Here is a 27,677-nt window from a genome sequence, read left to right on the forward strand (position 1 = left end):
TATAGATCTCATTGGATGGCTTCAGATATATGAGTCCATCAGCCTAACCTATACCGAGAAGATAAAATTACTGCGGAACTCCCCAAAACACTGTCCTTAAGAGCAAAGGATGGGGGAACCATTGCTCTCCAAAACGCTCCCATTGGAATCCAACAACATCTGTAGGGCCACAGGATTCCCAAGGATGTTTCAGAGGGTGGATAAGGTTCAAATGCACCAGATAAACAACTCAGACCACAATCCAAAACATGCAGATGCACGCACACAGAGATAAATAATTGCCATTTATCTCAAATAAAAATAGTTAGGACTGGCATGTAAGAATGTATGAGCCACGAAGGAAGACAAGAGAATGAAAGTCTTTCTCTGCGTCCTCTTTCAGAGGGATGTTTTTAAACCTGCCATGCTTCCTGCATCCAATTAATATAAACTACAATGTCATGGGGAAGATCTCTTTCTAAACGAAAGTGCTAGTTTTACTGTATGTGCAGGGGGTTGTCTCATAATGGAACATTTATACAGGACCTCCCTCCTGCATGAGCCTAAAACCTTTAATTTTGAGATCTGGTTTTTGTGCTTGCTCCCCCCCCCAAAACCCCCCCCGTCCCTTTTCCTTGCTGCACATGTCTTTTAGACTGTAAGCTTGAGGACGGTGATTGTTTTACTACTGTTTTTTTGTAAGCTGAAAATTGGCGTGAAAATGCTTTCAAGGAATAAATCAAGTGGTACCACTTGGTGTGCAGAGTACTGAACAAATATTAAGCAACTGATCTTGGGCACAATGGGTGCGATGGGGGAGGGGTATTTTGGCAGGCATGGCTCACCATGGGAGGGAGAGAAAGGTCACACCTCCCGAAACACCCTCATAGACCTGCCTTCCTTTACATACAGTTCCTCCTTATTAATGGGGTCTCAGATATGCATCCTCTTAATAAGGCCGGCTTTTGTTATCTGTTGCAGCCTCCACTGGTATAAACTTCCTGGACAGCTACTAAAAGGCAGCTTCATGCAGGGTGGATTCAAGTTTTGGAGCCCATAACTACACCTGCTCAAGCAAGCCCCCCTCTTCCAACCCCTGGGGAGATGTTACAATGGCAGTGGGTAATGTATGGCTTCCAAGGCACTGCTTAAAAAATTCATAGGGCTATTATCACCCAAATTAGTCCTGGTCATGTCACCTCCCTGGACTCCTCTTGCTGAATACAAGCTCTGCCAGTGAAGGTTGTTAAGGGATGCATTGAAACCGGCAAAACACCAGCTGTCTGGGCCGTCCCCTCGTTCCATCTGCAGCCCGTTCGACCCATTTATGCAAACCCAGCTTGCCACTGGGGGAGCTTTGCAGCCAGGATCTGCAATTGCATCGTCTCCTTGCCAGAATCCCCAGCTCCTGGGGTCTTACGCCAAGACCTAAGGCTGGCACAAGCCATGCTTGCTCCTCAGGCACAAACCAAGATCGTTTTAGAAGAACATCAAACTATTACCTTGCTCATTTTGGGGGATGGAGGTAGGGAATAGGAGGATCAAAATATGTCTCCATTCCTGTCATTCCACCTGTCGAGCAGTCAGTGTGTGTTTATTGAGAATTGGGAATAGACAAGCAGCCGACATATCAAGCACCTCCTGCCACACTTGGAGACAAATTCCATGGATGCATTCCATTCTCACAATAATGCCAGTTCAGAAATAAAGTTCCACTAAAATGTGGGTGAATTGTACTACTTCTTGAAGCAGATACACAATAAACGGCTGTTTGGTTTTGCTGGTTTGGTGTGCTGGGATGCTTTTCATGCTCATAAGAAGCCTAGTGCTGCCGGTAGCATGTGGCACAGTGGCATAACCATTGAGCCAGGCATCACCCACCTGAATCCTACCTTTGCCGTGCACCTCCTAGGTGGCCATAGGCAAGCCACCACTTAGCCTCTGCAATCCCCACTCAAAAGTACAATTCTACCAGCTGTAAGGATCATGACAAAACAATGTAGAATGCTTTGAGAAGCCTAACATTAGAAAACTATTCACAACCTGATTTTATGTTACATGTAAGTTTTAAGGTCTGGCCCCTTCCAGTAGTGGAGAGTGTCCTCCAGGCACTTGGCTGGTGCTATGAGGTCTGTGATATGCAGGATCACCAGTGAGAGCACTCACATCCGCACCCCTGTCTGACCTCACAACTGCCCTGTGCACTCCAAGTGAGCAGCAGTGTTGGGAGGGCGGTTCCAGCCCAACACACATGCTACTAATGGCTGCTTGGATGCCCTGCTCAGACACTCAGTTTGCAAAAGGAGGTTCACTCTCTTTCATACCACAGGAGACACTCAAGTTCCGTTCATTCCTTCTCTTCTCACACAACAGCGGGGGTGGAGAAACATTTTCAGCCCAAGGGCAACATTCCCCCATGTGCAGCCTTCAGGGGGCCATATGGCAGTGGTGGGCAGGAAAGCAGTGGATGTGTCTTTTTACATTTCGTCCACAAAAACATCTGAGGTTTCTACAAACCCCCAGGCTTCTCCATCCAATCAAACAAGATAAAGTATATAAGCTCAAAGACACGCTCCGGCTGGGCAAAATCAGTTTAGGAGGGCATGGAGCAGTGAGGAGTGAGGCCAGGGGAGACAGTCCCAAAGGCCAGAGAAAGAGTCTCGGATGGACACATTTGGTCCCTGGGATTGAGGTTCCTCGCCCCTGGTTTATGGAACGCAATCAAAAAGAAAAGGGAAGTACAGCAAAATGGGTGACATAGCTGGACCTTACATGCAGAGAAAGGGGTTCAATGCAAGCTGGGGAATCCAGTGAGGGCATAGCAGGGAAAATAGAACCAAGTCTCATCTAGAACAAGGTGCCACAATTCCACAAGGGAGAAACCGAAGGGACGACGCCATTTCCTGACTTTGCAAAACCAAAAGAAATCTTTTCCCAAATGACATCCGTATGGTCAAGGGGATATTAATGAACAGCTCCTGTGAGCCTAATAGACAAAGAGACTATAAAGCAGAAATAGAAGCGCTGTTCTTTAGCTCCATCTGTTGCAAATGACTATCCTGCCTTGCGAGTCTATTGATTTGCCTGCACTATATCAAATTTTAATCACCATAAAATATAGGCTTATACAGCTTTGCCACCAACAAGTGCTCTTTGCAGACAGCTGATTATTTTGGACATCCCTAGAAACCTGTAAGAGGGGAAAGTGATTGGTACAGAGTTAGGCTTCACAACATCCTCCATTGCAGTTTATTAATGCAAAGTGACTGTCTTTGAGAACAAGGCTCTGAAGGAGAGCGAGCCCAAACAGGCGAGGACCAAAGGGAAGTAAGAACTTCCTTGCTCTGCTGAGACTGGCAAATTTGCAGGGGGGGGGGAGTAATTATTTTAAGAGTAATAGCAGCACTTAGGAAGTGCTTCCTCCTATACAGGTTTGTAAGTGAGACCCTGGAACCTTTTAGGGCCAAACCTAAGCAGCTGTCCCAGTTCAACCTCCCCTCCCCTCCTTTGCAGGTGGCAAACAGTGGCTGCTGCTTTCAGGGGAGGAGGACACTGACTGGGGGGCTGCTGCTTTCAGGGGAGGAGGACACTGACTGGGGGGCTGAAATTTAATTTCCCCTCCCTGCCTTTGGGGGGGGAACAATCAGTTTAAAAGCTGCCAACTGCAAGAGCCCTCCATGCCTCCACATCTTAGGAGACTGTGGTTATGAAGTGGGGCAATTGCCCTTTAAAAGAACAGACACTTAAAGGGTGTGTCTTAACTGCATTTTGGGGGAGATCCCATTTATGTTTTAATTTTAGTTGAAATAAATGTAGCACGAGAAGCAATGCAATACAACTGAGGATCTGCCAACTCAACCGAGAAAGGAGGTCAATAAGAAATGGTCAGTAACTCCATGCAACAATAGCGAACATAAAAACAAAAATGGAACTATAATTGTGCTCTTGAGAAACAAATGTACTTTCAATTGCTGTTAATCGAAGAGAGTGAGCAAGTCTCTCCTGCCACAAACCAGTCATCTCAGTCCTGAACACCCCATGGAACTAGCAACCCATTTGGTAGCCCAGCAACCATATAATCCTGGCGAGCTTTGCTTTTCTTTTTTTCCTGAGCTATGCTAGATGCTTCAAAGCAAAAAGGAAAGAAGAAGGAAAAAAATCTCCCTGCTATGTGAAGATCATTCAAAGGGGAAAAAATGCTCCATATGTTTGATTACTTGTTTCCTCTATAGGCTCAGGTTCTATCAGCCTTCTCATTCTCGCTGATGACCATTTGGAGTACTTGGCTGCCACTTTCAGAAAGCAGGAAAGAAAAGCCTACATGACTGAGAGCCATGGATAGTTTCCATAGTGATAAAGTACCCAACCAGAGCCTTGGGAGTGGGAGCTGGACCTATCCATTCCCCCCTGTCGGTTTGTATCCAACCCTGGCCACCTCCAACATGTGGTCCTCCAACATGGCAGAAAACATGACAGTGAGATTGGTGCTATCTACAGTGGCCACACAACCCCAGAGAAGATATCAGTGAGAGGGTTTCCCATGCCACAGGAACCTCATTGACAAATCATGGCAAGCCACATTACAGCTTACTGGGACCATGAAAAGATGGGGACTCCTGGAAAGGAGCTGGCAGTGTTTTTGCTCCTCCCAAGTCTTTTTTGACTGAGGGTTTGTTCACAATAAGTGCCAGACTTTTTAACAACAAAAAAGAGGTGCCAGGACTGCGTACCCTTGAGTACCCCCTGAGGAGGGGAAAAAAAAAAAACACTGGCCATGCCTAGAAAGGATGGGTCCGACCCACAGCACTTTCCCTCTCGCCCTTCTCCTTTCCATGGGAAAACCCACTCTTTAGCATGGATCGGAACAAATGGCAATCCAGGCAAAACCCCAATTGCTGATTACTCCAATTGAGCACTGAAGAGTGGTTTTCCCCGGGGAGAAGCAGCAGAAGTGTGGAGAAGCCCTGAGCTATTCCAAGATTTGTCTCAGCATGACATCTGAACATGGGTTTGTGGTTAAGCTCTCTCCTAGCTAAGTATTTGGGTGGAGCAAAAGGGCAGTGAACTTCTCTGCAGGAGCCTGGAGGTTTGCGCAGTTCCAGCTTCAGTGAGAATAGGCCAAACAAGGAGTGTTATAGGAAACACAATGCATGCAATAAATCTTTAGGTGGAGATCCTGAAACCACTCCACCCTCCAAGGATGTAAACCTTTAAGTCTAAAAGAAACACAACTGCATTTCTGGTTATCTTACGTTGAGTTTAGGCATATAAGGACCGTTCACTAGAAAGCCACCCTGCATCCTCTTTTTAATACTGCATTAACTATTTTGGAGAGACAATCTAATAATTACCCAATGTGCTTTCTAATCCATTTGTGTCAGCTACAGTGCACTGGAACATCTATTTGGCCCTTTGCCTGGTACAGACAGCCTCCCTGCTGTACTGCTTGGCTGGCAAAGATTTAAGTGAAATCTACTGGTGGATATTGGAGGCATTTATTGACAAGACACAGGAAATATGAGCTAGCCCTCAATCGACTGGCTGCAGTTTAAGCTTGTGGTGAAATATAAGGCCCTATAGGGCTAAGCTGAGGAAGTAAATAGATTTCAACTAAGCTAAACCTAAGACATCTCCTCTCCTGAAGTAAAAAACAATCAAACACACACACTGTGTCCTGGTTTGTATATAATGCTAAATCATGTTTTGTTTCAGCAAAGTAGACTAAATATGGCTTGTTTCCTAGCAACAAATCATGATGTAAAGCTGTGGTTTGTGGTTGCCTTACAAACCATAGCTTTTAAACTCTATTGTTTTGGTTTTATGTCCAATCAAAACAGCCTTACTGTTTACAGGGAATTGAAGCAAGAACTGTGGCTTGTTTGCTGATCTACGGGATGCACGTGGTTTGTTGAACAAACCACGACTAAAACAAATCACAACTTAACTGTTAGGTGCAAAGTTGCCACTATTGTTGGCAACCCCACTAGCTTCACAGTAAGTAGTGGCTGAGACTAAAAGTTTGCAGCTGCAATGTGTATGCGACTATTTTGATGCAAGTCCCACTGAGTGCATTGGGGCTTGTTCCAGGGTAAGTGTATTATATATACGTTTGCTGCACAAGTTACTTTTTTCACACACCATTTTGCTGTTTTGCCACATTCCTGCCAAGGCAAGGTGCTAGAGCACTTACCTCCACTAACTTGTTGGCGTGTTCACGGAACACTTGAGCGTATTCCTTCACTTCTTTCTCATTACCGCTCTTGGCTGCTTCGATGAGAACCAGTAATGGAACGTTGGTCTCGAGGAAAGAATCAGATATATGATCCATCACTGCTTTCCGGAGCTGTGGTAAAACAAAGCAGAGAGCAGTAAGTGGCTGAACATTTATCTGTACATGGTGCCGACGACATCGATCTGCCATTTGCCATTATAAATACATTTGCCGTCCCTTACTAAGGTATTGTAAGAATTGGTTTTTAGCCTTTCCCTTCATTTTTTTGCATTAAGAACAAATGGAACCAACCTGAATGTAAAAAATATATAAAAAAAATCCAAGGAGCTGATTAAGTAGATAGCACTGACCAGGGAAGGGAGCGGTCACAGATTTCTTTCGACTAAAAAAAAATCCCTTTGAAGCCTTATTCATTAAATTCATTCAGTTTTGGGCACTCAGTTCCAAAATGTTCAGGGTAGTTATCAAGACAGTGTAATGTATAAGATGTCAAGATAAAATAAATGAAATTCTTAACACGGAACCTGTAGGGAAGGTTGATCCTCATTGCTACAGACCTTAAATACAACCCAAGACATTTTGGTGTCTGAGAAAGGAAATCTTATGATGGTATAATGTAACACAAGCTCTCACACACAGCCTGTAGAGAAGGGGCTGGAAAGGGGGCTGGAATCCCCTTAATTAGAGACCCTATTTGACATGTACAGTCATACCTTGGAAGTTGAACGGAATCCGTTTCGGATGTCAATTCGACTTCCAAAACATTTGAAAACCAAATCGCGGCTCCTGGTTGGCTGCAGGAAGCTCCTGTAGCCAAGCAGAGGCCACAGAAGCCCCGTCGGATGTTCAGGTTACAAAAGAACATTCACAAACTGGAACAATCACTTCTGGGTTTGCGGTGTTCGGGAGCCAAAAACGTCTGAGTTCCAGGGCGTTTGTGATCCGAGGTACGACTGTATAAGGAGACCCAGGATTTGTACAGGTGAGTTGAATAAATTACAGGTTCCCCATCCATGGTCGGTGGGCCACCAGTGGTCTGTGAGGTTTGCTCAGATGGTCCACAACATGTTTGTGGATTGGTAGTTGAAGAGGGGTGATGGAACACCCATTGCATGAAACATCTATATCGATTTTTAATTGTATTTTATTGCTTCTTTTATTTCTTACATTGCATTATGTTGCATTACAAAATGAATTCCAGTGCAATAGCACACAGTGTATAAGAAATGGAAGAAGCAATAAAAGTAAACTTAAAAGCCACAACGCATCTAGCACAGAACATTACAATAGCTACAATGGGCGGGGGGGGGGGGTGTTTATGTGATCCACTAAAACTCTCAAGAAGAAGGTAAGTTTGGAAGCCATTGAACTAAATGATTTCGGGGATGTTTGTTTTACAGAACTATCAGTGTAGGCTCTGCTTTGCAGCAAGACAGAATTAGTAGAAAGCATGTGTGTCTCTGTCCCAAGGACCACAGTGAGACACCGAAGAATGGGAGGAGAAAGGATAACAAGGGATGTATGTCAGCTAATGGAGGTAGAAGTTACCTTCTACTTCAACTATTCTATGTGAGTCAAAATAGAAGAAAAAGCTGGGAGGAAGCAGATTAGGTTGCACAAAGAGGAAAGCATGAGAAGAGGAATAAGTTTCTATGTTGGGGACTAGAAGGTTTAAATGAGAACAACATCAGCCAGATTTCTGCCTAGCTGAATCTCACTAGGTATATATTGTGGTTAACCCCACAGGAATCACCAATGCAATCTGTGTACCTTGCCTAGCTAAAACATTCTGTGGTGGATTACAAACCGGAGCAATTGCCTTAATTGACCCCCAGTCCACCCAAGAGATATATGATTAAATGAGACTAATTTCTTGTTAGACCCTCAGGCTACATGGCTCCAAGCCTGTTGGCTTTGAGTGCACAGCTTTTCGTGTTTAATAAGAATTATATCCCCAAACCTTAAGGAAATGCACTAAGCAATGAATGTTACATGATCACCGAACTATTGCAGTCCCAAGGATTCAATCATCTTTCCTTACCTTACAAAAAATGGGACAAAGTATGACTAATGTGTAGTTTCTAGAGTGACACAAGAGAAAATGGTGCTGTTATTTTAAAATGATATTTTGGCTTCTCTCTCTCTCTCTCTCTCTCTCTCTCTCTCTCTCTCTGTGTGTGTGTGTGTGTGTATGTGTGTGCGTGTGTGAGCACACACACATACACACATATTTAACTTCTTAGTTTACTTTCAAAGACATGTAGGGTTTTTTTGCTGCAAATGCAGTACTTCCTTCACTTTCTTCAGAGGTTCCATCAATAAAACCAGATGATTAAAAAAACAACCCTGTTAAATTAATGCTAATCATTTCTTTTTTAAAAAATAATTTGACTTCAAATGAAATCAACATGCTAGTCTACACTTACGAATCTGATCCTCTATCAAGAACCATTATCACACCAATGTGGTAAAAAGTTTTTATTAAAAAACAAAATAAAACACCACCTCTTTTGGAAAATCTCTTGGTATGAACCTAGCTGGACCCTTAGATCTTCATCTGAGGCAATTGTCTGGTTGCCCTCTCTGAGGCAGGTTTAGAGGATGGAAACAAAGGGGAGAACATTTTCATTTGTGGCTCCCCATTTGTGGAATACTCTCCTCAGTGAAGTCCACCTGGCACCATCATTAACATCTTTTCAACACCAAGAAAACACATATATTCTTAGGCATTTGGCAGATAGTGATGATTTGCTGGATAAGAAGTTTGATGTCAACATTTTTAGCTGGGCCCATTGTTGTTCAACATTTTTGTAAAAGATTTGGATGAATATATTGAGGGGATGTTCATCAAATTTTCAGATGACACCAAACTGGGAGGAGTAGCCAATGCCACAGAAGATAGAATCACGATTCGTTATGACCTAAGTAGATTGAAGAACTGGGCCAAGACTAGCAAAATAATTTTCAATAGGGACAAATGGAAGGTTCTGCACTTAGGCAGGAACAAGGGACACCTGGATTGCCATGTGAAAAGAATCTAGGGGTCTTACTAGACCACAAGCCTGATGTGAGTCATCAGTGTGACGCAGCGGCAAAAAGCAAACTGTGGCTCATTATGCAGGTGACACTATAATATGCAAGTTAGGATTACAATTGGGTCACATTTCCAACATGCAATTGGAATCACTCAACTTCAGTCTACTATATTTTACTTAGAGTAGAGGTAAAGGGAACTGGTGACGCTGTGGTCTAAACCAGTGTTTTTCAACCACTGTTCCGGGGCACACTAGTGTGCCGCGAGATGTTGCCTGGTGTGCCGTGGGAAAAATTGAAAAATTACTTTATATATAGTCAATATAGGCACAGAGTTAATTTTTTTAACATTTTCTAATGGTGGTGTGCCTCGTGATTTTTTTCATGAAACAAGTGTGCCTTTGCCCAAAAAAGGTCGAAAAACACTGGTCTAAACCACTGAGCCTCTTGGGCTTGTTGATCAGAAGGTTGGCAGTTCAAATCTGCATGATGGGATAAGCTCCTGTTGTTCTGTCCCAGCTCCTGCCAACCTAGCAGTTCAAAAGCATACCAGCATGAGTAGATAAATAGGTATCACTGTGAAGGGAAGGTAAACAGTGTTTCCATGTGCTCTGGCACTCATCACAGTGTTCCGTTGCGCCAGTAATGGTTTAGTCGCGCTGGCTACATGACCCGGAAAGCTGTCTGTGGACAAACACCGGCTCTCTCAGCCTGAAAGTGAGATGAGCACCGCAACTCCATAGTCGCCTTTGAGTGGACTTAACCATCCTTGAAATTTGTCTACTTAGAGTAGACCCATGGGAATTCTGGAACATGACTAAATGAAGTCCATTAATTTTAATGGGTCTACTCTAAGTAAAGCATTGTTGCATATCACCCATAGGTTTTGTTCTAAAGAGAACCAAAAACTATATATCAGCACGTCTTCTTTTCACTTCTCTACACTAGATTAACCCAATTTTTATCAGAAGAAAATTTTATTTGCACTCTCATGCAAACAAGTGTCATGTCTTTGTGAATTGAGCTTTTGAAGTGCCCTTGTATGCATGTTGAAAGGTACAGTTAACAGCTTTTACATATGTAATGGGATACCAAAAATTTAGCAATCTATCAACAATAGCCTATAAGCAATGTCTTGACAAAATCATTTGTTAAATGTGACAGGAGTGTGAACATAAGGCGTTCTTCTAATAGCTTGAACGGATGCGTGACAAGGGAATATTAATTGCCCCAGACAAGATATTCAAAGGTATTAGCTCAGCAGAACCAGTCTATTCTATCCAATTAGGGCCATTCATCAATGTAAATAACCATTCGAAAGCTAATCTTATTCACCCACCCACCCATGCATTGCAACAAAGACCAGGTTCCTCTTGCAATTCTTCCTTAAGGCCAGCAAAACTACCAGTAGTCCCAGGCTGTGAAAGAAAGAAAGAAAGAAAGAAAGAAAGAAAGAAAGAAAGAAAGAAAGAAAGAAAGAAAGAAAGAAAGAAAGAACCAAGGAGTCTTGTGACACCTTGGAGGCCTACTAATTCGTTTTGGCATCAGCATCCACAGGTCCACTCCAACAAGTCAGCATGGGGGATGTGTTTGGAGGAGCACAGTTGTTTGTAGGGGAAATACAGAGTTCCACAGAGAACTCTACACAAGAACAATGCCCATCTCTAGACCACTTGCTCTCCTTACCACCCCTGCTATTGTGTCCCCAGTGTCATCTGCCAAGAAGCACAAAGGCATCTATTTGGTGGTAAATGGTCCACTCATACTCATATCTCCTGCTGGAACCATGACCAGCAGGTGCTATCACCGGCTCCATAAAGAAGTGGGCAGTATACAATATACCATGCCCTGCTCGTAGTGGCTAAGTGTATGATCTGGGAAGTCCTGACTTGTTTTAATAATTTTTAAAACCCCTTCCCTCGATTCTATCAGTGCCCGATGGTATTGTTGTAACCTGCCCTGGGAACTCACGGTGTAGGCAAGAAATATCACGGAAAAATACATAATCAAATTGTGCGGCAGCCGTAGACTTTTGAGGGGGGTGTAAGCAAGCAGCTATTTGTACAGCCTGAGCCCCACCTCTCCCTGCCCCCCCCCCATTTGTAATATGAGGATAATCAATATTGACCTGCCTTGCAAGGGCTTTGAAAGGATTACTCAGCTGGTGTATGACAGAAAACCCTTGAAATCCCTTATATAAATGCTAAATATTATTACCACGTCTACTATTAAGTACAAATGACATGCAATACTGATTCAAGTCAGGTGTGCTCCAATTCATTATTCAGCTCTCCCCCCCCCCCCCCCGAAAACATTTGCTGGAGTTTGCCTGCAGCAGTCGTGGTGGCGGATGGGCAGAAACACTCTGTGTCACATACACTTGAGCAACCAACTTTATTTTTTTTTCCAGGTGCCCAAGTGACCAGGAAAGTGCTCGGAATTTTCCCAAACACTGTATCACATTCTACAACAACATACTTTTAACCTAAAGCAATTAATGGCATATCATGAGGGTAGGTTTCTGTGTCTTGTATAGGCAGTGGGGAGCTGGCGGGAAAAGCTTCTCTTTCTCCCTCTGCCCCATTCTGGGCTACTTTGTCATCAGAAACATAGGAAGCCGCCTTATACTGAATCAGACCATTGGTCCATCTAGCTCACTCCATGGCAGACCTTAGGACCTCAAATTTCAGCAGAGCCCTGTGTGACACCAAAATTTGGCACCCGCTGCCTCTTGTGTTCCATTCTAAATCATAGTTGTGGCACCCTCTGCAGCACCCCTAAGGCTCTGCACCCAGCGCACCCGAACCTGTTATAAAGTGATTTTGCAAATTGGCCACAATAGCCCAGATGAGGTGCACTGGAAATTTTATAGAGTAGGCTTTCCAGTTGAAGAACGTAGAAAGCTGCATGTGTGGGAACTCTTATCCCTACCTGGAGATGCCAGAGACTGAACCTGGGGTCTTCAACATGAAAATCACGTGCTCCGCCACTGAGCAGCAGTTCTTACCAGCCCTAGTTCTAACTGCATTCAGAAGTTAAACTGACCTTCAATATGCCACTTTTTATTGTTCTATAATGTTTTTAACCTGCACAGATGCACACAAATAGTATGTTTCCAAGCAACATTCAAAATGTTGGTGCTGACCTTTAAAGCCCTAAATGGCTTCCGACCAGTATACCTGAAGGAGCATCTCCACCCCCATCGTTCAGCCCAGACACTGAGGTCCAGCTCCAAGGGCCTTCTGGCGGTTCCCTTCCTGTGATAAGTGAGGTTACAGGGAACCAGGCAGAGGGCCTTCTCGGTGGTGGCACCCGCCCTGTGGAACTCCCTCCCCTCAGATGTCAAGGAAATAAACAACTATCTGACTTTTAGAAGATATCTGAAGGCAGCCCTGTTTAGGGAAGTTTTTAATGTTTGATTCTATTTTTAAAATTTTGATTCTATTTTTAAAATTTTGTTGGGAGCCACCCAGAATGGCTGGGGAAACCCAGCCAGATGGGCGGGGTAGAAAGAAATTATTATTATTATTATTATTATTATTATTATTATTATTATTATTATTACTACTACTACTACTACTACTTTGTTATTGTTATTATTATTACATGCAGATTACCTGTTTGCTGCTTACTGTCATGAAGGGAATTAAATTGTCAGTTTCTGTTATGGAGAGTTAATAACATAATAGAAGACTTATGGCTCTAACTGATGGTCATACTTCCATCAAGTGTCTGGGGCTGCAGAGATCACCACTAACAAAAGTCTGTCAAACCTTTCTTTGCAACCGCTGTAAACAACATTGTTTCCAATGTTTCCCTTTTAGTTTGCGGTGTCTTGAGAACCCACTGACAACCCTATGACTTGTGTTGGCTATTGTGTGGGCGCAATCAAATATTGAGTGGCACAAACAGAAGCAAGCCTTTCCACTGCAACTTAATCACACCTGGAGACAGAAATTGTACCTTCAAGTCAAAGGCTGTATTACTGGAAGGTGCGGGGGAGATCTGGGAATTGTGCTCATAAAAGAGCACAAATATTTATTTATTTATTTTTTGCCGAGGAACCAAAAAGGAAAGCTGTGAATCACGAAGAGGCACAAAACGGACATGCCGTACGTCTGGTCCACTCCATATTGACAGAATGAGGTAGGTAATAATGACAGGCAAATTTGGAAGATCCCAGATTCAGTGGGACATTTGTAAGCATTTCAAGGGAAGCTAAAGAAATTTGATTAATAGTAATACTTTGCTCTTAACTTACAGGTTTTAATTTTTAAAATAGATTTATACATTGCCTTATAATCAGTCCAAGATGCCTACTGGTATAGAACATAAGACCACTGACTCATCACATTGAGTATCCCGTTCCCAAAGTGGCCAACCAGATTGCCTGTGGGAAACCCACCAGCAGGACCCAAGCACAATAGCTCTTTCCCCTCCTGCATTTTTCAGCAATCATATACTATGTCAGCATATGCAACCTAGCTCAGTAATGTTTTCACTGACTGGTTGTGACTGCATGGAGGGCATTCCCAGCCCTACCTGGAGATGGCAGGACTTGAACCTGGGACCTTCTGCATGCAAATGCTCTGCCATTGTGTTATAGACCTTCCCCAAAATTGACTGGAACTCATAAAAAAGCACCAGTGTTGGTGTGGTCGCACTATTACATCAGGATTTCTTTTGTGCTGCGATTTAATCAATGCAGAGGTGAATTTTAATTGAAACACAGCACAAAAAGGACATATAGATGACTAGCTCCACCCCCAACATTGACCAAGAACAGACCCTCCAAGTGTCCCTATTTTCCAGGAACGTCCCTGATTTAGAGAAGCCATCCCGGTTTCTGTTTGATCCCAGAATGTCCCACTTTTCCTTAGGATGCCCCTATTTTCATTGGATAAATGTTGGAGGGTATGGTAGGATGACCCTATTTTCATCAGAGAAATGTTGGAGGGTGTGGAGTTATCCAACCCCCCAAGGCATCTGAAGGCAATCCAGTATAGGGAAGGTTTTTATGTTTAATGTTTTATTATGCTTTTCTGTATGTTGGAAGCAGCGCAGAGTGGCTGGGACTGTGGGGGATAAATAGTAAAATTATCATGGAATGGGACATCCCTATTTTCATCAGAGAAATGTTGGAAGCTATGCAAGAAGTGAGACTTTGAGCCAAAGAACTTCTTGGGCTGCTAGAAGTTAACCATCAAGGAAATGGTGGGCTCCCACAATTATCCATCGGGAAGGGCTACAGCTCAGTGGTAGGGCGGCCTCTCTGAATGCAGATGGTCCCAGTTTCAATCCCTAGCATCTCCAGGTAGGGCTGATGAAGTCTCCTGCCTGAAACCCTGGAGAGTCACTGCCAGTCAGTGTAGGCAATACCAAGCTACAGTACATGAACCAATAGTCTGAGTCAGTACATGAACCAATAGTCTGAGTCAGTGTCAGGGCAGCTTTCTATGTTCCTAAGGGTCGTTAAATGCAAGGGACGTGGGTGGCGCTGTGGTCTAAACCACTGAGGCTAGGGCTTGCCGATCAGAAGGTCAGCGGTTCGAATCCCTGCGCCGGGATGAGCTCCCACTGCTTGGTCCCTGCTCCTGCCAGCCTAGTAGTTTGAAAGCACGTCAAAGTGCAAGTAGATAAATAGGTACCGCTCCAGTGGGAAGGTAAATGGCGTTTGCGTGTGCTGCTCTGGTTCGCCAGAAGCGGCTTAGTCATGCTGGCCACATGACCTGGCAGCTGTCTGCAGACAAACACCAGCTCCCTCGGGGAGTTGTTAGTTTTGATGAGGCCCTAAGCTACTGAAGGTAATGGGGCCATTTGTATATGTCCAGATGTCCTTTGTCAACAACAAATTATTGCTGTTTTGTGTTGAAATATATATGCTGTATGGTAATTTATGGACCTAATAGGTATCCAAAGCCTTTTGCACATAACAAAATGTGTATTTTATCAAAGTAATTGATATAGAAATGAGCAAACCAGTGATATTTTAGGGAGCAGGCTAGCAGGCAGGGCCCATTAGTTACATCATAGGAGCCTACACAACAGAAAACAAAACACTGTTGCTGCATGCAGGTTTTATTTTATTTGTTTTTTTATATTATATTTTGGAAATGTACATAGTTTTTTCCCCCTTTAAATTTTTTTGGGGGGGCCCAAGAGTGTGGGGCCCTATGCTCTGGCTTGTTTAGCTTATACGTAAATCTGGCACTGGTTAAATGCCGGCAGCATTGGTTGCAATGTCCATTACTGATAGACTCCTTCAGACAACCTAATTCCAATTGTTTCGGAATTTGGAATTCCGTGGCTTTGTGACCGACAAATCAACTCACAATGGAGGGGTAGGAAGATAATCTAGCTGCCTGCATCCTACCTGAAATGATTTAGGGTTTCTACACAAGCAGGGCTTCTTGATAGGAACTTCATTTTTGTGCTTGTTCCTCTTGCTACACAGGCAGCTGGTTTCTTCCACTGCCTTGACTCATTGTGATATAAAGGTTTCCAAACATGTACGCTTCTTCAAAAATGACTAATCTACAACAAATTATTTTAAGCAGAGTAGCTGGGCATATTGGCACAAAGAATTGGGGTTACAGATCTTTCCATGTTTAAGCGGCACACACCGATTTCATTCTTGAAAGCACCCCCTGCCCGGCCACAACTGCTCAGCACAGTCCACAAGCTGAGTACTGCTATAACTGTCACCACAAAATGATGCAACACGGCCAGGGATCCAGCACCAAACAGCTCTGGGTGTGCTTTATGGCTGATGCAGCCCCATAAAAAGATATTGAAACTAAGGGAATTTATTAAATATTTACTAATTGCTCCAAATGGCGGCCGGCGCCTGCAGTTAGCCAAGCTAAGCATTAGCGTTAATCAAGGTATTGACTGTGGTAAGCGCTGGGAAGGTTAAGGGAGCACTATACATCAAAAGGTTCCAAATAACACTTGCCAGCCCCTAGGAGACAAGCGGAAAATTTCCACTTTCCCAGTCTCACTTTTTTATTCCATGGGAATGAACGTTTCTCATTATGAGAACTGATTGATGTATTTAGGGGAAGGAGATAGCTTCGATGGCAGAGTGGACACTTGTGTGTGTTGAGGTAGACTGAGGTCCTCCTCCGATGGTCTTCTGGTGGTTCCCTCACTGGGAGATGTGAAGTTACAGGGAACCAGGCAGAGGTTCTCAGTAGTGCCCACTATGTGGAATGCAGCCCTCCCATCAGATGTCAATCTGATTTGACTTTTAGAAGACATCTGAAGGCAGCCCTGTTCAGGGAAGTTTTGAATGGCTGGTGTTCTACTGTGTTTAAAATATTTTGTTGGGTGGCTAAGGCAACCAAGTCAGATGGGCGGCATATAAATAATAAAATCACCCTCATCATATTTGTTGGCCCTACTCCCTGACACCACCCAACCATCACACATTCTAAAGCCCTGTGCGACGAACCTCCACTTCACACTCTCCCCTTGTTACTAAGTGAATTTCTAATCAGGTGTTCTGGGTCAAATTTCAATCCACCCCACCTGTCCCTCTGAGGTCCGTCTGTGATGTCAATTCCCTTTTATTAATAATCTGGGAATCTCTTAGTAACGGGAGTTTTCCTGTCCAGCGGCCGTGGCCGGTTATATCCTCCGCTCTGGGCTTCAGCGGTTAAACTCTTCTTTGCCTACAGTTTGGGGTCTCTCTTTCATTAGATCCCTCACTAGCTAAGCCCTCTTAGCAACTCTGTGGCAATACCAGGGTTTCTGCCCGCTAGCCCCTCCTGAGGGAACTCCAAGACACAAACTATCACCCTGCAGATCAGTTTTGTCCTTTCCCTGAGTTCACCTCCTCATTGTCAGGGTTGAGCCAGATGAGGAGGAGTGGTGGCAAGCCCCCCCTGGTGAGGCTGCACCCACGGAAGAACCTGGGGAATTGGAGGAGTTCATACCTGGAGAAGACTGGTGGCAGCACTCCTCGGAAGAGGAAGAGTCAGATGGAGAGGGGGAAAGACTAGAACAGGAGGAGGAAGACGTCGAGCCAGAATCAGGCCCTTGTGAGGAGAGAAACAGCCCTTCCCCTCCTCCCTTCTCAGCTGTAGAGCGTAGAGCTGAGAGATGCAGGGAACAATTAGAGGCAGCTGCATCTCGTAAGAAACGTGGTTGCAGGCCAGCTACTTAACAAAGGCTAGCTCCTCTCTTCACTAGCACCTGCAACTGACATGCTGAGTGCGTGGTTGCTCTTGCTCTTCTGTTCCTGGATCCTGGCTTGTTCCTGACCCTCGGCTTGTTCCTGACTCCTGGCTTCTTCCTGGTCCTCGGCTTGTTCCTGGCTCCTGGCTTGTTCCTGACCCTCTGCTTGTTCCTGACCCTTGGCTTGTTCCTGGTTCCTGGCTTTTCCCTGACTGACTTGGCTGGTTCCTGACTTGGACTGTTCTGACTTCGGCTTCTCCTGACCCCATACTGATTCCTGACTTCGGCTGGCTTCTGACCCGGACTGTTCGACCTTGGCTTATCTGACTGACTGCTGCGCTACAGCACGCCAACTTGTTGGCGCCCTAACACTCATGAGCATACATAGCTCGCTGGACCAAACGAACGACGATATTTTCTTAGCTCAACAATAAGAAGTCTTTATTCCTTTCAGAACATAACGGTTTCAGTAATGGTTTATAAGCTTAGTTTCATAACAGTGTAAACTCTTTCTTTCAGCATCATATACACATCTTCAACCTATCCTAACCTATCATAACCTACCCACCACTATCCTGGCCCCACACCCTCCTTCTTCCAGTCACCACACACCCTCTCTAACGGCTGCTCCCTCCTTTTAAAGAGCGGAATGTCCCGTCTCCCATGAGATACCTGCCACTCAAACTGGGGTGCCCATTAACTCATAAAACACCGTGGGTTTCTGAAAATCCCTTAACTTAGATCCGTTTCGTTACACCCTGCCTATGGATGTGCAGCCCAACAGGCATAGGCTTGGTGCCCTCAGTTTTGGCAGAACACAGACATAGGCAGCCACAACAAATGTTCTAAAGATGAGGGAGCCACAGAATCTTCCCATCTCGCTTTTCCCCTTGTAGGAAGATTAGACACAGAAGAATGAGCAGCGGTGACAATGGCAAGGAGGTACACCCACTGGAATTTTTCTGGTGGGGAGAGCAAACACTGAAAGAGGGGGCAAATTAGTTTCTGCCCACCCACTACCCAAAATTGAGAAAAAAACAGTGTCTGTACATCTTATCAATGTCAGGAAGTTTCATTAAAAGGAAACAAAAATCTGAGAATCAAAAGAAAAAAATAATCATCCGGGGGGAGGGGGTGAAACTTTACCAAACTTTTTTGTGGATGTCCATGGATATAGCTCACATGCTGGGGATTGTGTCAAAGGCTCCTGTAAGGAAGGATCTTGGGAATGGACAGGGCTAGCAGGCATGATTTTTGCCCCAGATCCCCATGTGGACACTACCCATTTACTGTAGAATGTCCATGAGGTACATTGGCACACATGCAAGAGACCCTTGGAATCTCTAACAAATGACCTGGGCTTTACTAAACCGAAGTTTCTTTAGTTACAGCTTTTGAAGGGGAAAGTGGCAATTTCAGGGAGCGCTAAATTTACATGTTTATTTTATTGTGAAGGATCAGTTTTCACTTTAAACAGTGGATCTTTCATCTTGCTGCCATCAGCATGGCATTGTCGGGCATGTGACATGCCCGCTTCCTAGTCAGGATAAACTGCTGATTCCCAGAGACCTGTAGCCTTGCTCCTCCTCCTCCTCCTTGTTGCTGCTGACGGCAGAGGGTAAGAAGAGGGAGCAGGGGGCTTCTGTTTGCCTTGCTTTCTCCTCCTGGCAGAAGAAGCCCAGAGGACGAGGGTTAGTGACTAGGCAGGATTAGCAGTAGCAAAGAGGCAGAACAACTCAGACAAGGGTTCCCCACTGATTCCATCTTGGCCAAGCTCATCCTCCACAAAAGTGATTCTGGCTGCTTCTAGGAATGGATCCTACAGTGCTCTGAGTGGTCTAAGTCAATGATCTTCAGCTGGTGTGTTGGTACTTGCTTCTGGCCCATGGCCTGATGTAAGGTGGGCCACAGCAGCAACACTACTTCCATACTAATATATGTCTGAGTAAAGAAGTGGGTTGCAGGAGGAGTTAGCAGCCAGCAGTTCTATTCAGCTGATTCCAGCCTCTGGGAGCTCATGAGCAGAACTTGTGAGCAGAGGCATTTGCGAGCTTGCTTTGATGGGGAGACCCAGAGTGCTTCTCAAGGTGTACACAGGAACAAGAGACATGGCCTGTGGTGGACAAACTAACTAACTAACAACCCTTCGTGAAAGCCATCCATGGTTAATGCTCAAGGAAGTGGCATATAGTCTTCCATAACATGGGAACATATGGCTTCAGTAAACATTATGTGTAGAGTAAATGAATCTGAACCCTATAATTGGGTAGCAAGGAAATTACGGCAGACCTGGCAAAGTAAATCAGCAACATTAACACACACTCCATTTGCTCTGAAGTGATTTAGAGTGCCATAAAAACACACACACACACCATGTCACAGTGATAAACATCTCAGGAAAGACATTCGGTTGGGCGAGGGGGGTAGCAGAATGAGTAATTTGAAGGGAAAGCAAGGAACCAACCAAACCACCATTCTCCGTGGTGCTGAAATCTGGAGCCCCACCACACAGCGAGAATCAGCCATGTTTTATAGTTTGTTTTATGTGCATAATGGTCTCAAGCTCCATCTGGATCTGGTAGTGAAATATCCACCTCCTTACTCCCTAACCCCAATGTAATCTATGTAGGCAGACTTGTTGTGCAGCAATAACCAAAGGGTTATCTGCAATATTAACTTTAAAATAATGGGGGCTGAGCTGGAAAACTGTGGGACTTCCACAAACTCAGGAGAAGACATTAGGACTGTGCTAACCTACACATCTATGATGCTATTATTTGTGGAAAGGCTATCTGCTCCTCCCATTGCTGCTGCTTCAATAAAGAAGGAAGAGGCGTATTTGAAACAACAACTGCCCCTGCCCAGATCAGACCTGCAACAGGGCCTTCTCAGTGGCAGCTCCTCATGTGTGGAAATCTTTTCCTGGTGAATTTCATCCATCTCCCTCATTATAAATATTCAGGAGGGCTTTGAAACTTTCCCAGACATTTGATGGCTGGAAGATGCTGCTCCTGGCAACCTTCAAACTATTAACTGCGAGGGTATGTGTTTGTTTGTAGAATATTTTAAATTAATTCCATGTTTTGCTGTGCATTCTCTGCCTCACATGAACATTGTAATATTTCCAGGACACTGTGGGAAAGTATTTTAAAAGGGGCCCCTTCCGGCAGTCATGAAAATGTGTACCAAGTGCTACCTCTTGGACTTTTAAGACTTGGCATGCAGGGATTTCAGAGATGAGCAAAGACTGGTGCAATTTCCATCCGTGCTTTGGGGCTCAAAGCTGTGCTGGATGTTGATTCCTTGTAACTTCACTCTCAAAAGTGCCACGACACTGAGATGAAGCTACATGACCAATCATACGCAGCATATTTTCTTGGAGGACAACAGATCTCTCATCTCTTGGCATGCCATGCAGCCTTAGGAAGAGATGGCCACAATGGCCAATGTGTTCAGGTGTAAGATGAGTGCAGCTCAATATTCCAATAACTCAACATCCCCATCCACAAAACAAATTATCCCTAGGAATAAGATCAGCCCAATCTAAATTTAAAATTCAGTTTTGTATATTTTGTTAGAGTGTGTGTATGTGTACACAACCCCAAAGTATGCTTCTAATGAGGCTGAAATTGGGTCAGGGTCTTAACAAAAACACACCAAGGAAATGAAATAGATTGGATAATGAACTCAACCAGGATGCCAGCACAGTGGGAAGGGGGAGAAAATAACAACATTGTCTCGCCAGTGCCAGACATATTGTACACAGAATGTGGAAAGAGTCACACTACTGCCTTTTTCCATGGAAGGTGTATTCTCTTAAGTAGAGAATTCTGCAATGGCAAAGAGCAGTTTCTGCCAGTGGAATGTTCTCTTATTAAGCTTGTATCATTATCTGAAGAACAGTGCATATCCCAGGTGAAAACCACCTGCAGAGCAAGGGGTTGGACGAGATGACCCTTGGGATCCCTTCCAACTCTATGATTGTATATTATTTTTAGGTGGGAGGGCATAGGGGAAATTAAATAGACAGCCCAACTTTGCCCTAGATACTTTGACATTCATGTACATCAAAGGGCCCAGATTGCATAGGTGTCCTACAAGTGTCTCCCAACGGAAGTACTGTTGAATCTGGCAGGAACCAAAGTCAGCTGGAGAGCCTATCTCTGCACTGCTGATCCTTCTCCATCACCACTCAGATCCTTCATGAATGCAGCATCAGAGAGAAAGAAGGTTGCAGCTCCTTCCTACCCTTGTAACATTGTAACGGCTCCAGCAGTGGTGCAGGAAATAGCCTGGAGTAGCAGTCTTTTAGTTAGTACCTGAAAGAACCAACAGCTGCTACAACCTTACCCTGTAGAGCATCTTTAAGCCTCATGTTTGAAGCAGGCTATATAGACAAGGGGAGGGGAAACCATGTTCTGGTCAATGGCCACATTCCCCTTTTGAAGGCCACAGGGCAGGGGTGGACAGGAGCAAATGCAATCATTGTAAAATTGTCTTTGATCAGTAAGCTACTTTAGACATACTGCATGCACACATGCACATGCCCTCCATCCAGACCAGCCAGTGGCAGTATCAGTGTTCAAGGACACATACCTGCCAGGCAAAATCACTCGACAAAGGATAATAAGAGGAGAAGAGGTATTGCTGGAAAGGGGACATGGCCTGGGAGAGTACCTGGGCCCACTGAGAGAAGACTAGAGGGCTGCATTTGTCAACGTGCTCTCAGGTTCTAGAAAAAGTTAACACAGTATCTTTGGGAACAGTACTTTGTGGTAGAATTATCAGAGGGCATTTTCTGAAGGATTGTGAACAAATGTTCCTATTCTTTTCAGGCAATGCTACCCAGGAAGAAGAGGCATTTGCTGCCATATGTGTTTACAGTGACAGATGATAAAAAATAGATATTGACAATACAGCCCCAAGTCCTCATTACTGCATGTGCTTCTGATCCTTGACTTCAGCACTGAAGCTGCTAAACAGAACAGAGATCCCATCTTTCTGATGGCAATTTGCTGCTTGTTTAATAATATCTCTTTGTGAGGAACAGGATAACAAATAATTAATTTCTTAAAGGTCACTGGGGAGATTGGCAGATGGGAAAATAGCTTGTTGTTACTGCTTCCATAAAACCAGATTTCAAGGACAGAGACCTTGTTGACTCCAATAACAAATCTTTGTTATGTAGAGATAAATCCAATAAGCATGATTTTGCAGCTGCACAATGACTGGGGTGCCACCCAACGCCTCCCATTGTATCAAAATGTTAGCTCTAAATGCTTGATGTAGGTAGAGTCTCAGATGATCATCTGCTTATAGAAGGGGTTAGGGAACCAGATCTGGCTGGAACCTTACATCCTCCAACCCCACAAGCAAGTGGATTGGGCCCTCCATCTGTCAACCACAGGGGGCTTCCTCTCAGTGCAAATTGCCCTGCACTGTGTTCCTGTGAAGATGTGCCATCAGAGCAAATCAGGTGATGCCTCATCTTTAGAGGAATTTATCTCAGCACTCTTCAGTTCATGGCCACTGAGAAGTCCACTGTCAGTGCCAATCACCTGTTTGACTTCAAAGGGGGTCCCCACTCAGGTGACTGGCACTGGCAGTGGTTCTTCCAGTGAGTTCACTTTCGATGCCGATCAGCTGGTGGACATAGAGAGAGACCCTTTGGAGTCTGCTTGCAGCTGATCCCAGCCACATATTTATGTGCCCTACACCTGAAGTTCCAGGTGGGCAGGTGGGTGCAGTTTGGAGAAAACAATCCTAATCTGGACTCCCCCTGGGCACATGGACCAGAGGTTCCCCACTGCTGGCATACAGCATAATGAATTTGTGGTTCTTATATAGCTAAATCCCCAAAGAATTGGGATGGTGAATTCTATAGTATAACATACACTGAATTTAATGCTGTGAATGAGTCCTTTTCTATTTCCTAAACCAGGGATGTCCAACAGGTCTATCATGATCTACCGGTTGATAGCTGGACATCCCTGGTCAATCCTGGTTGACTGCATGATCCTGGTTGATTGCCCCCCCCCCCAAAAAAAGCTCAGCAACTCTGCTGAAGGTTCCCCCCCAAAAGCTCAAGAACTCTAGGTCTCCCTCCCCAAGAAAGCTCAACAAATTTGGTCAATACACTGGGTAGATCACTGCCAGATTTTTTTTTTTAGTGGGAGTAGAACGCTGTCTCTTGGAAGTTGAACATGCTTGTTCTAAACCAATCACCAAGGTCTGGCACAGTTATGGAGTCATCACTGCTGCAGTGCCAGAAGAGTCCCATAGGATAAAATCAGGGAAGCCTGGCTGGAAGGGTGTCAATGTCCGCTCAAGAAATGTATGAAATGTATGAAATAAATATTTTGCTGGTCTCTGCAAAACTCTTAACTTTCCTCTGGGTTCCTTAAATTTTGTTGTTAAAATAAAAATTGTGAAATTTGGTTGAAATTTTGCCCAGGAGTGAGATTTAGATGATACTCATTTAGGATTTTCACTAGTCTGCTCAAAGGTATCTGTGGCAGTGCTTGGAACTCTTCAGATTGTTAATGCAACAAGGGATCTCAGATTTTACTTTAATTAAAATTTGGTGCAACTCTCAACTGCTGGAAGGAATGCTTTTAACCCCTTCCTGGCTGCCCATAGAAACATAGAATTGTAGAGTTGGAAGAGACCCTGATGGTCATCTACAATGCAGGACTATGCAGGTAGCCTGTATGGGGACTGAACTCACAACCTTGGCATTATCAGCACCACGCTCTAACCAACTGAGCAAACTCTAGGGATTGAGCACAGAGGCAGCACTTACTGGATAGAATGTGAATTACTGTTAGTTGGAAAATCCAACCATTGCTTATTGACAATGATAGGATTGTCACCGCGAACTCTGCTTAACAGATATGTGAGCTCTGTTGCCCATTTCCCCTTCTTATTCCTATGCATGTGTCTTAAAATGCAAGGGCAGATCGCCAATAAACAGAGTGGGAAAGTAGTATCATAGAGAACTTCTAGTGGTACTTGAAGGTTCCTTGAACAGCCACCCTAAAATGGAGTTTTGACTTCCTTCAGGTAACCCTTAAAGGAGACCCTGCTTGCTTCAATACAGGGGTGGGAGCATGTGGGCCCCAGGCTTCTCTATATGGCCATTGGGACCCCCAGACCCCCATCCCAAGGCCACATCCTTCATTGAGTGCATTTTATTGTCTGGAACGGTCCCTTGGATTCTTATCATGACTCTTGCTAGCCTGGATGGAATATGTGAGTAGAACCTAGTCTGCTGTACAAAAGCAAAATCCATATTTATTGCTTTGTTTCCTTTCCCCTCTGGCCCAACCCACCACCAGCACGTGGCCCCCGGAAGGTTGCTTAGAAGGTAATGTGACCCCCAGGCTGAAAACAACATATTCATCTTTACTTAAGCAGCCTTTGGCTTCAGCAACTTGGTGGTTGCTGCAGTGTGGCAGAAGCCGAGATGGAACACAAGGATGGTAGCAGTACCTTCTCAGGATGCTGAAGATCTGGCTCTCTGAAGATACTTTGCCTAGCTAAGACAACAAATGGGGGGAAAGCCTGAAAAGCTAGAGAAGAAGAGGGCCAGTTGCCCAGTCAGCTCAGAAACCATCCAATATGGGGTGAGGTTGCAACAGCTGGAGGGAAAAGTTGAAATATGTGGGATGCTGGGGTAGTGACAGTCAGGCAACCGGCAGGCAGTGAGATGTATACGAAATGATGCTGGGCCCTGGCAGGCTTGTGGTCTCCCTGGATAGAAGACAAGCTCCTCTGTCTGCCCTCCTCACTCAATGCAATGCCACTGCAGAAGTATAGTCTCTTAGGAACCATGTGCTCTCTGATGTTGTAGGACAACTTGTACCATTAAGAAATTATCAACTTAGTGATTTCCTTTTGTTTCTACTCCCCCTCTCCCCCAGAAGATATGAAACATTAAAGAACCCAAAATAACTGGCAGGAGGGAATCACCCTGCTGCTGTGAATGTGTCTGTCTGCCCTAGCCTGCAATGAAAGAGGCTTGTTTTGTTCTGTCTGACAAGCTTCTCTGCAGGAGAAGAGTAAAGAGTCCTGCCAGTTGGCACAACTTCCGTTCAGACTTCAAACTCCCCATCTTTTCCATGCAGCAGAAGGAGAGGCAGCCAGAGCTGTGTGCTGCTGCCTCTGACATGACTGCTTGCTCCTAAGCACTTTGTTCGCAGCTGGGTTTTGTTCCTTGCTTTTCTCATTGAGTGATGCTTGAAAGGGATGCATGGAGGTGTATATGTTTAGCATACCCAAGGAAGAATGTTAAGTGAGAACAGCCCAATGTTCACTCCTCTCAAACTGGAAAGAGTATTAGATAGCTGCATGACAAATTGCAGATAAACTTTGCCAGGGATCTTGAATGCGGAAGCTTTTTGAGCTAATCCGGCACCTTGAACCAATCACCATCACATCCCCTAGCAAGATCACACATTTGGGCCGCAAGCAGCTCCACCAAATCAAGCCAGGTGCCTTAACACTGAAAAACAGCATCTAGCAGCAACACTGCTATTAGCTTCCTTGCATTTATGTTGTTGGGATATAATTTCATACCTGCTGTTGGCACAGCTATGAAACTCTCTACAAGAGCAAATTTGGTAGCATTAGCTAAAGCAGAGATGAGTCCCCTTTTCACCCCGAGGGCCACATTCAGTTCTGGGCCGCATGACAGTGATGGGTGGGGTCAGAGGGAAAACAGATCAGAGCAACCAATGCAAATTTGGCCTTTGTATAGTAAACTAGTTTCTACACAAATTGACACAAACCTTTTTATCCTTTATCCAGGCAAGCAAAGGGCATTATTAGAATTTAAGGCCACATTCTAGCCAGGCAAAACCACTCAAGGAGGGTTTGAACCAGGGCCAATGGTGGACATGGCCTGAGAAGCTGGGGGGGTGTATCTGGGGAGAGAATATGTTGTGGGGAAAGTCTTGGCTTGAGGGTCCAATAGAAAGTCTTGGGGGCAGTATTTGGCCCCTAGGTCTGAGGGCTCCCCCTCCTGAACTAAAAGGAGCAAACAAGAGGCCATGATGCATCTATCATGCTTAGTTGACTAATCACCTTTAGCACCCAACCAATAATATTTGTATAATATTGAGAAACACAGAGCAAGTGTGAAGGGAGTGGATTCCACCATTTGGACGAGACGGTTTGCTAAAGGTTAGAAGTGAGCTTTTGAGTCACACAGCTTCATCGGCAAAAAAAATAAATAAAAAAATAGTACTAAGATGGGGGACAAAAGTCAAGCCACTTTCAATTATCCTTGCAGCGCCTCAAATTACGCAAAAATGCAGCCCCCCCCCCCTCAATTCATATTCTTCAAAGTAGAATAAGTTATGCAGAACAAGCCAACATATTCATTGTTTTATAATTTATTCAAATTAGAGTCGGTAGGTCTCATTTTCCAAATGTTCTATATTTCTGAGGGTTTTTCAAGCAATGGACTGATCTGCTGGTTCCTATCACCTGTGTTCAACTTCAGCTGCTGCCCCCGGCCTTTTGAAATGCCGATGTTACAGGATATACATTTTAAAAATAAAATTAATAGGGAGAGGGGGAGGGGGAGGATGGCCCAGAATATATCCAGCCTAGCTCTAGGCTCCCTAAAGTTTAGATCTGCTAACATTACAGCTAATCTGATGCTATTACTCTGTGTTAAAAGTGGGTGATCCTCCCTTCTCTAGTTCACATCAGACTGCTTTGGAACAGAGTTATTTATTTATTTATTTATTAAAAGGAAAGAAAGAATGAAATTTGGATCAATGCAAATTTGAGCTAACTTTACCTCTCTGAGCCCAAGGCCCTGCTCCTCTCAATGGGTAACCACCTGCTACCCAATCCTTTCCATTCTAAAAACAAACAAACCTACTTTCCTTAATCTTTGCTTACCTGGCTGGCAGAGCTAAGCCACCACAAGGAAGGGAATGAGGTCTCTGTGGAGAACTAGCCCAATGCCAGGTAGGGGTTAAATTTTCTGACAGTTAGAACCCTTAGGGGCGGGCTCAGCCTGGGTATATAACACCCCTCCCTGTGGTCAGTAGGGGGGAGAAGTGTGGAGAGTTAGAAGTTAGGAGTTGAGTGAGTTGAGCAGAGCGTGAGTCAGGAGTGAGAGCTGGGAGTTTAAGAGGCTGAGGTGGAAGTTAGTAGAGAGGGTAAACAGATTGTGAAACGTGTTGTTATTGGTATTTAGTTATTTGTTAGAGGTAATAGGCCGGTATCATTTAGAGGTAAT

The 27,677-nt window shown here is 44.5% G+C and overlaps 1 protein-coding gene across 1 annotated transcript in view; it reads right to left on the minus strand.

Annotated features, from left to right (window-relative positions):
• CTNNA2 (catenin alpha 2) overlaps positions 1 to 27,677 on the minus strand; it is a 519,756-nt gene that overhangs the window by 123,078 nt on the left and 369,001 nt on the right. The window contains 1 exon segment of the mRNA XM_033160941.1: positions 6,170 to 6,322. Coding sequence (XP_033016832.1) covers positions 6,170 to 6,322 — 153 coding nt within the window.

The sequence above is a fragment of the Lacerta agilis genome, chromosome 9, assembly GCF_009819535.1.
Source record: "Lacerta agilis isolate rLacAgi1 chromosome 9, rLacAgi1.pri, whole genome shotgun sequence".
NCBI lineage: Eukaryota > Metazoa > Chordata > Lepidosauria > Squamata > Lacertidae > Lacerta > Lacerta agilis.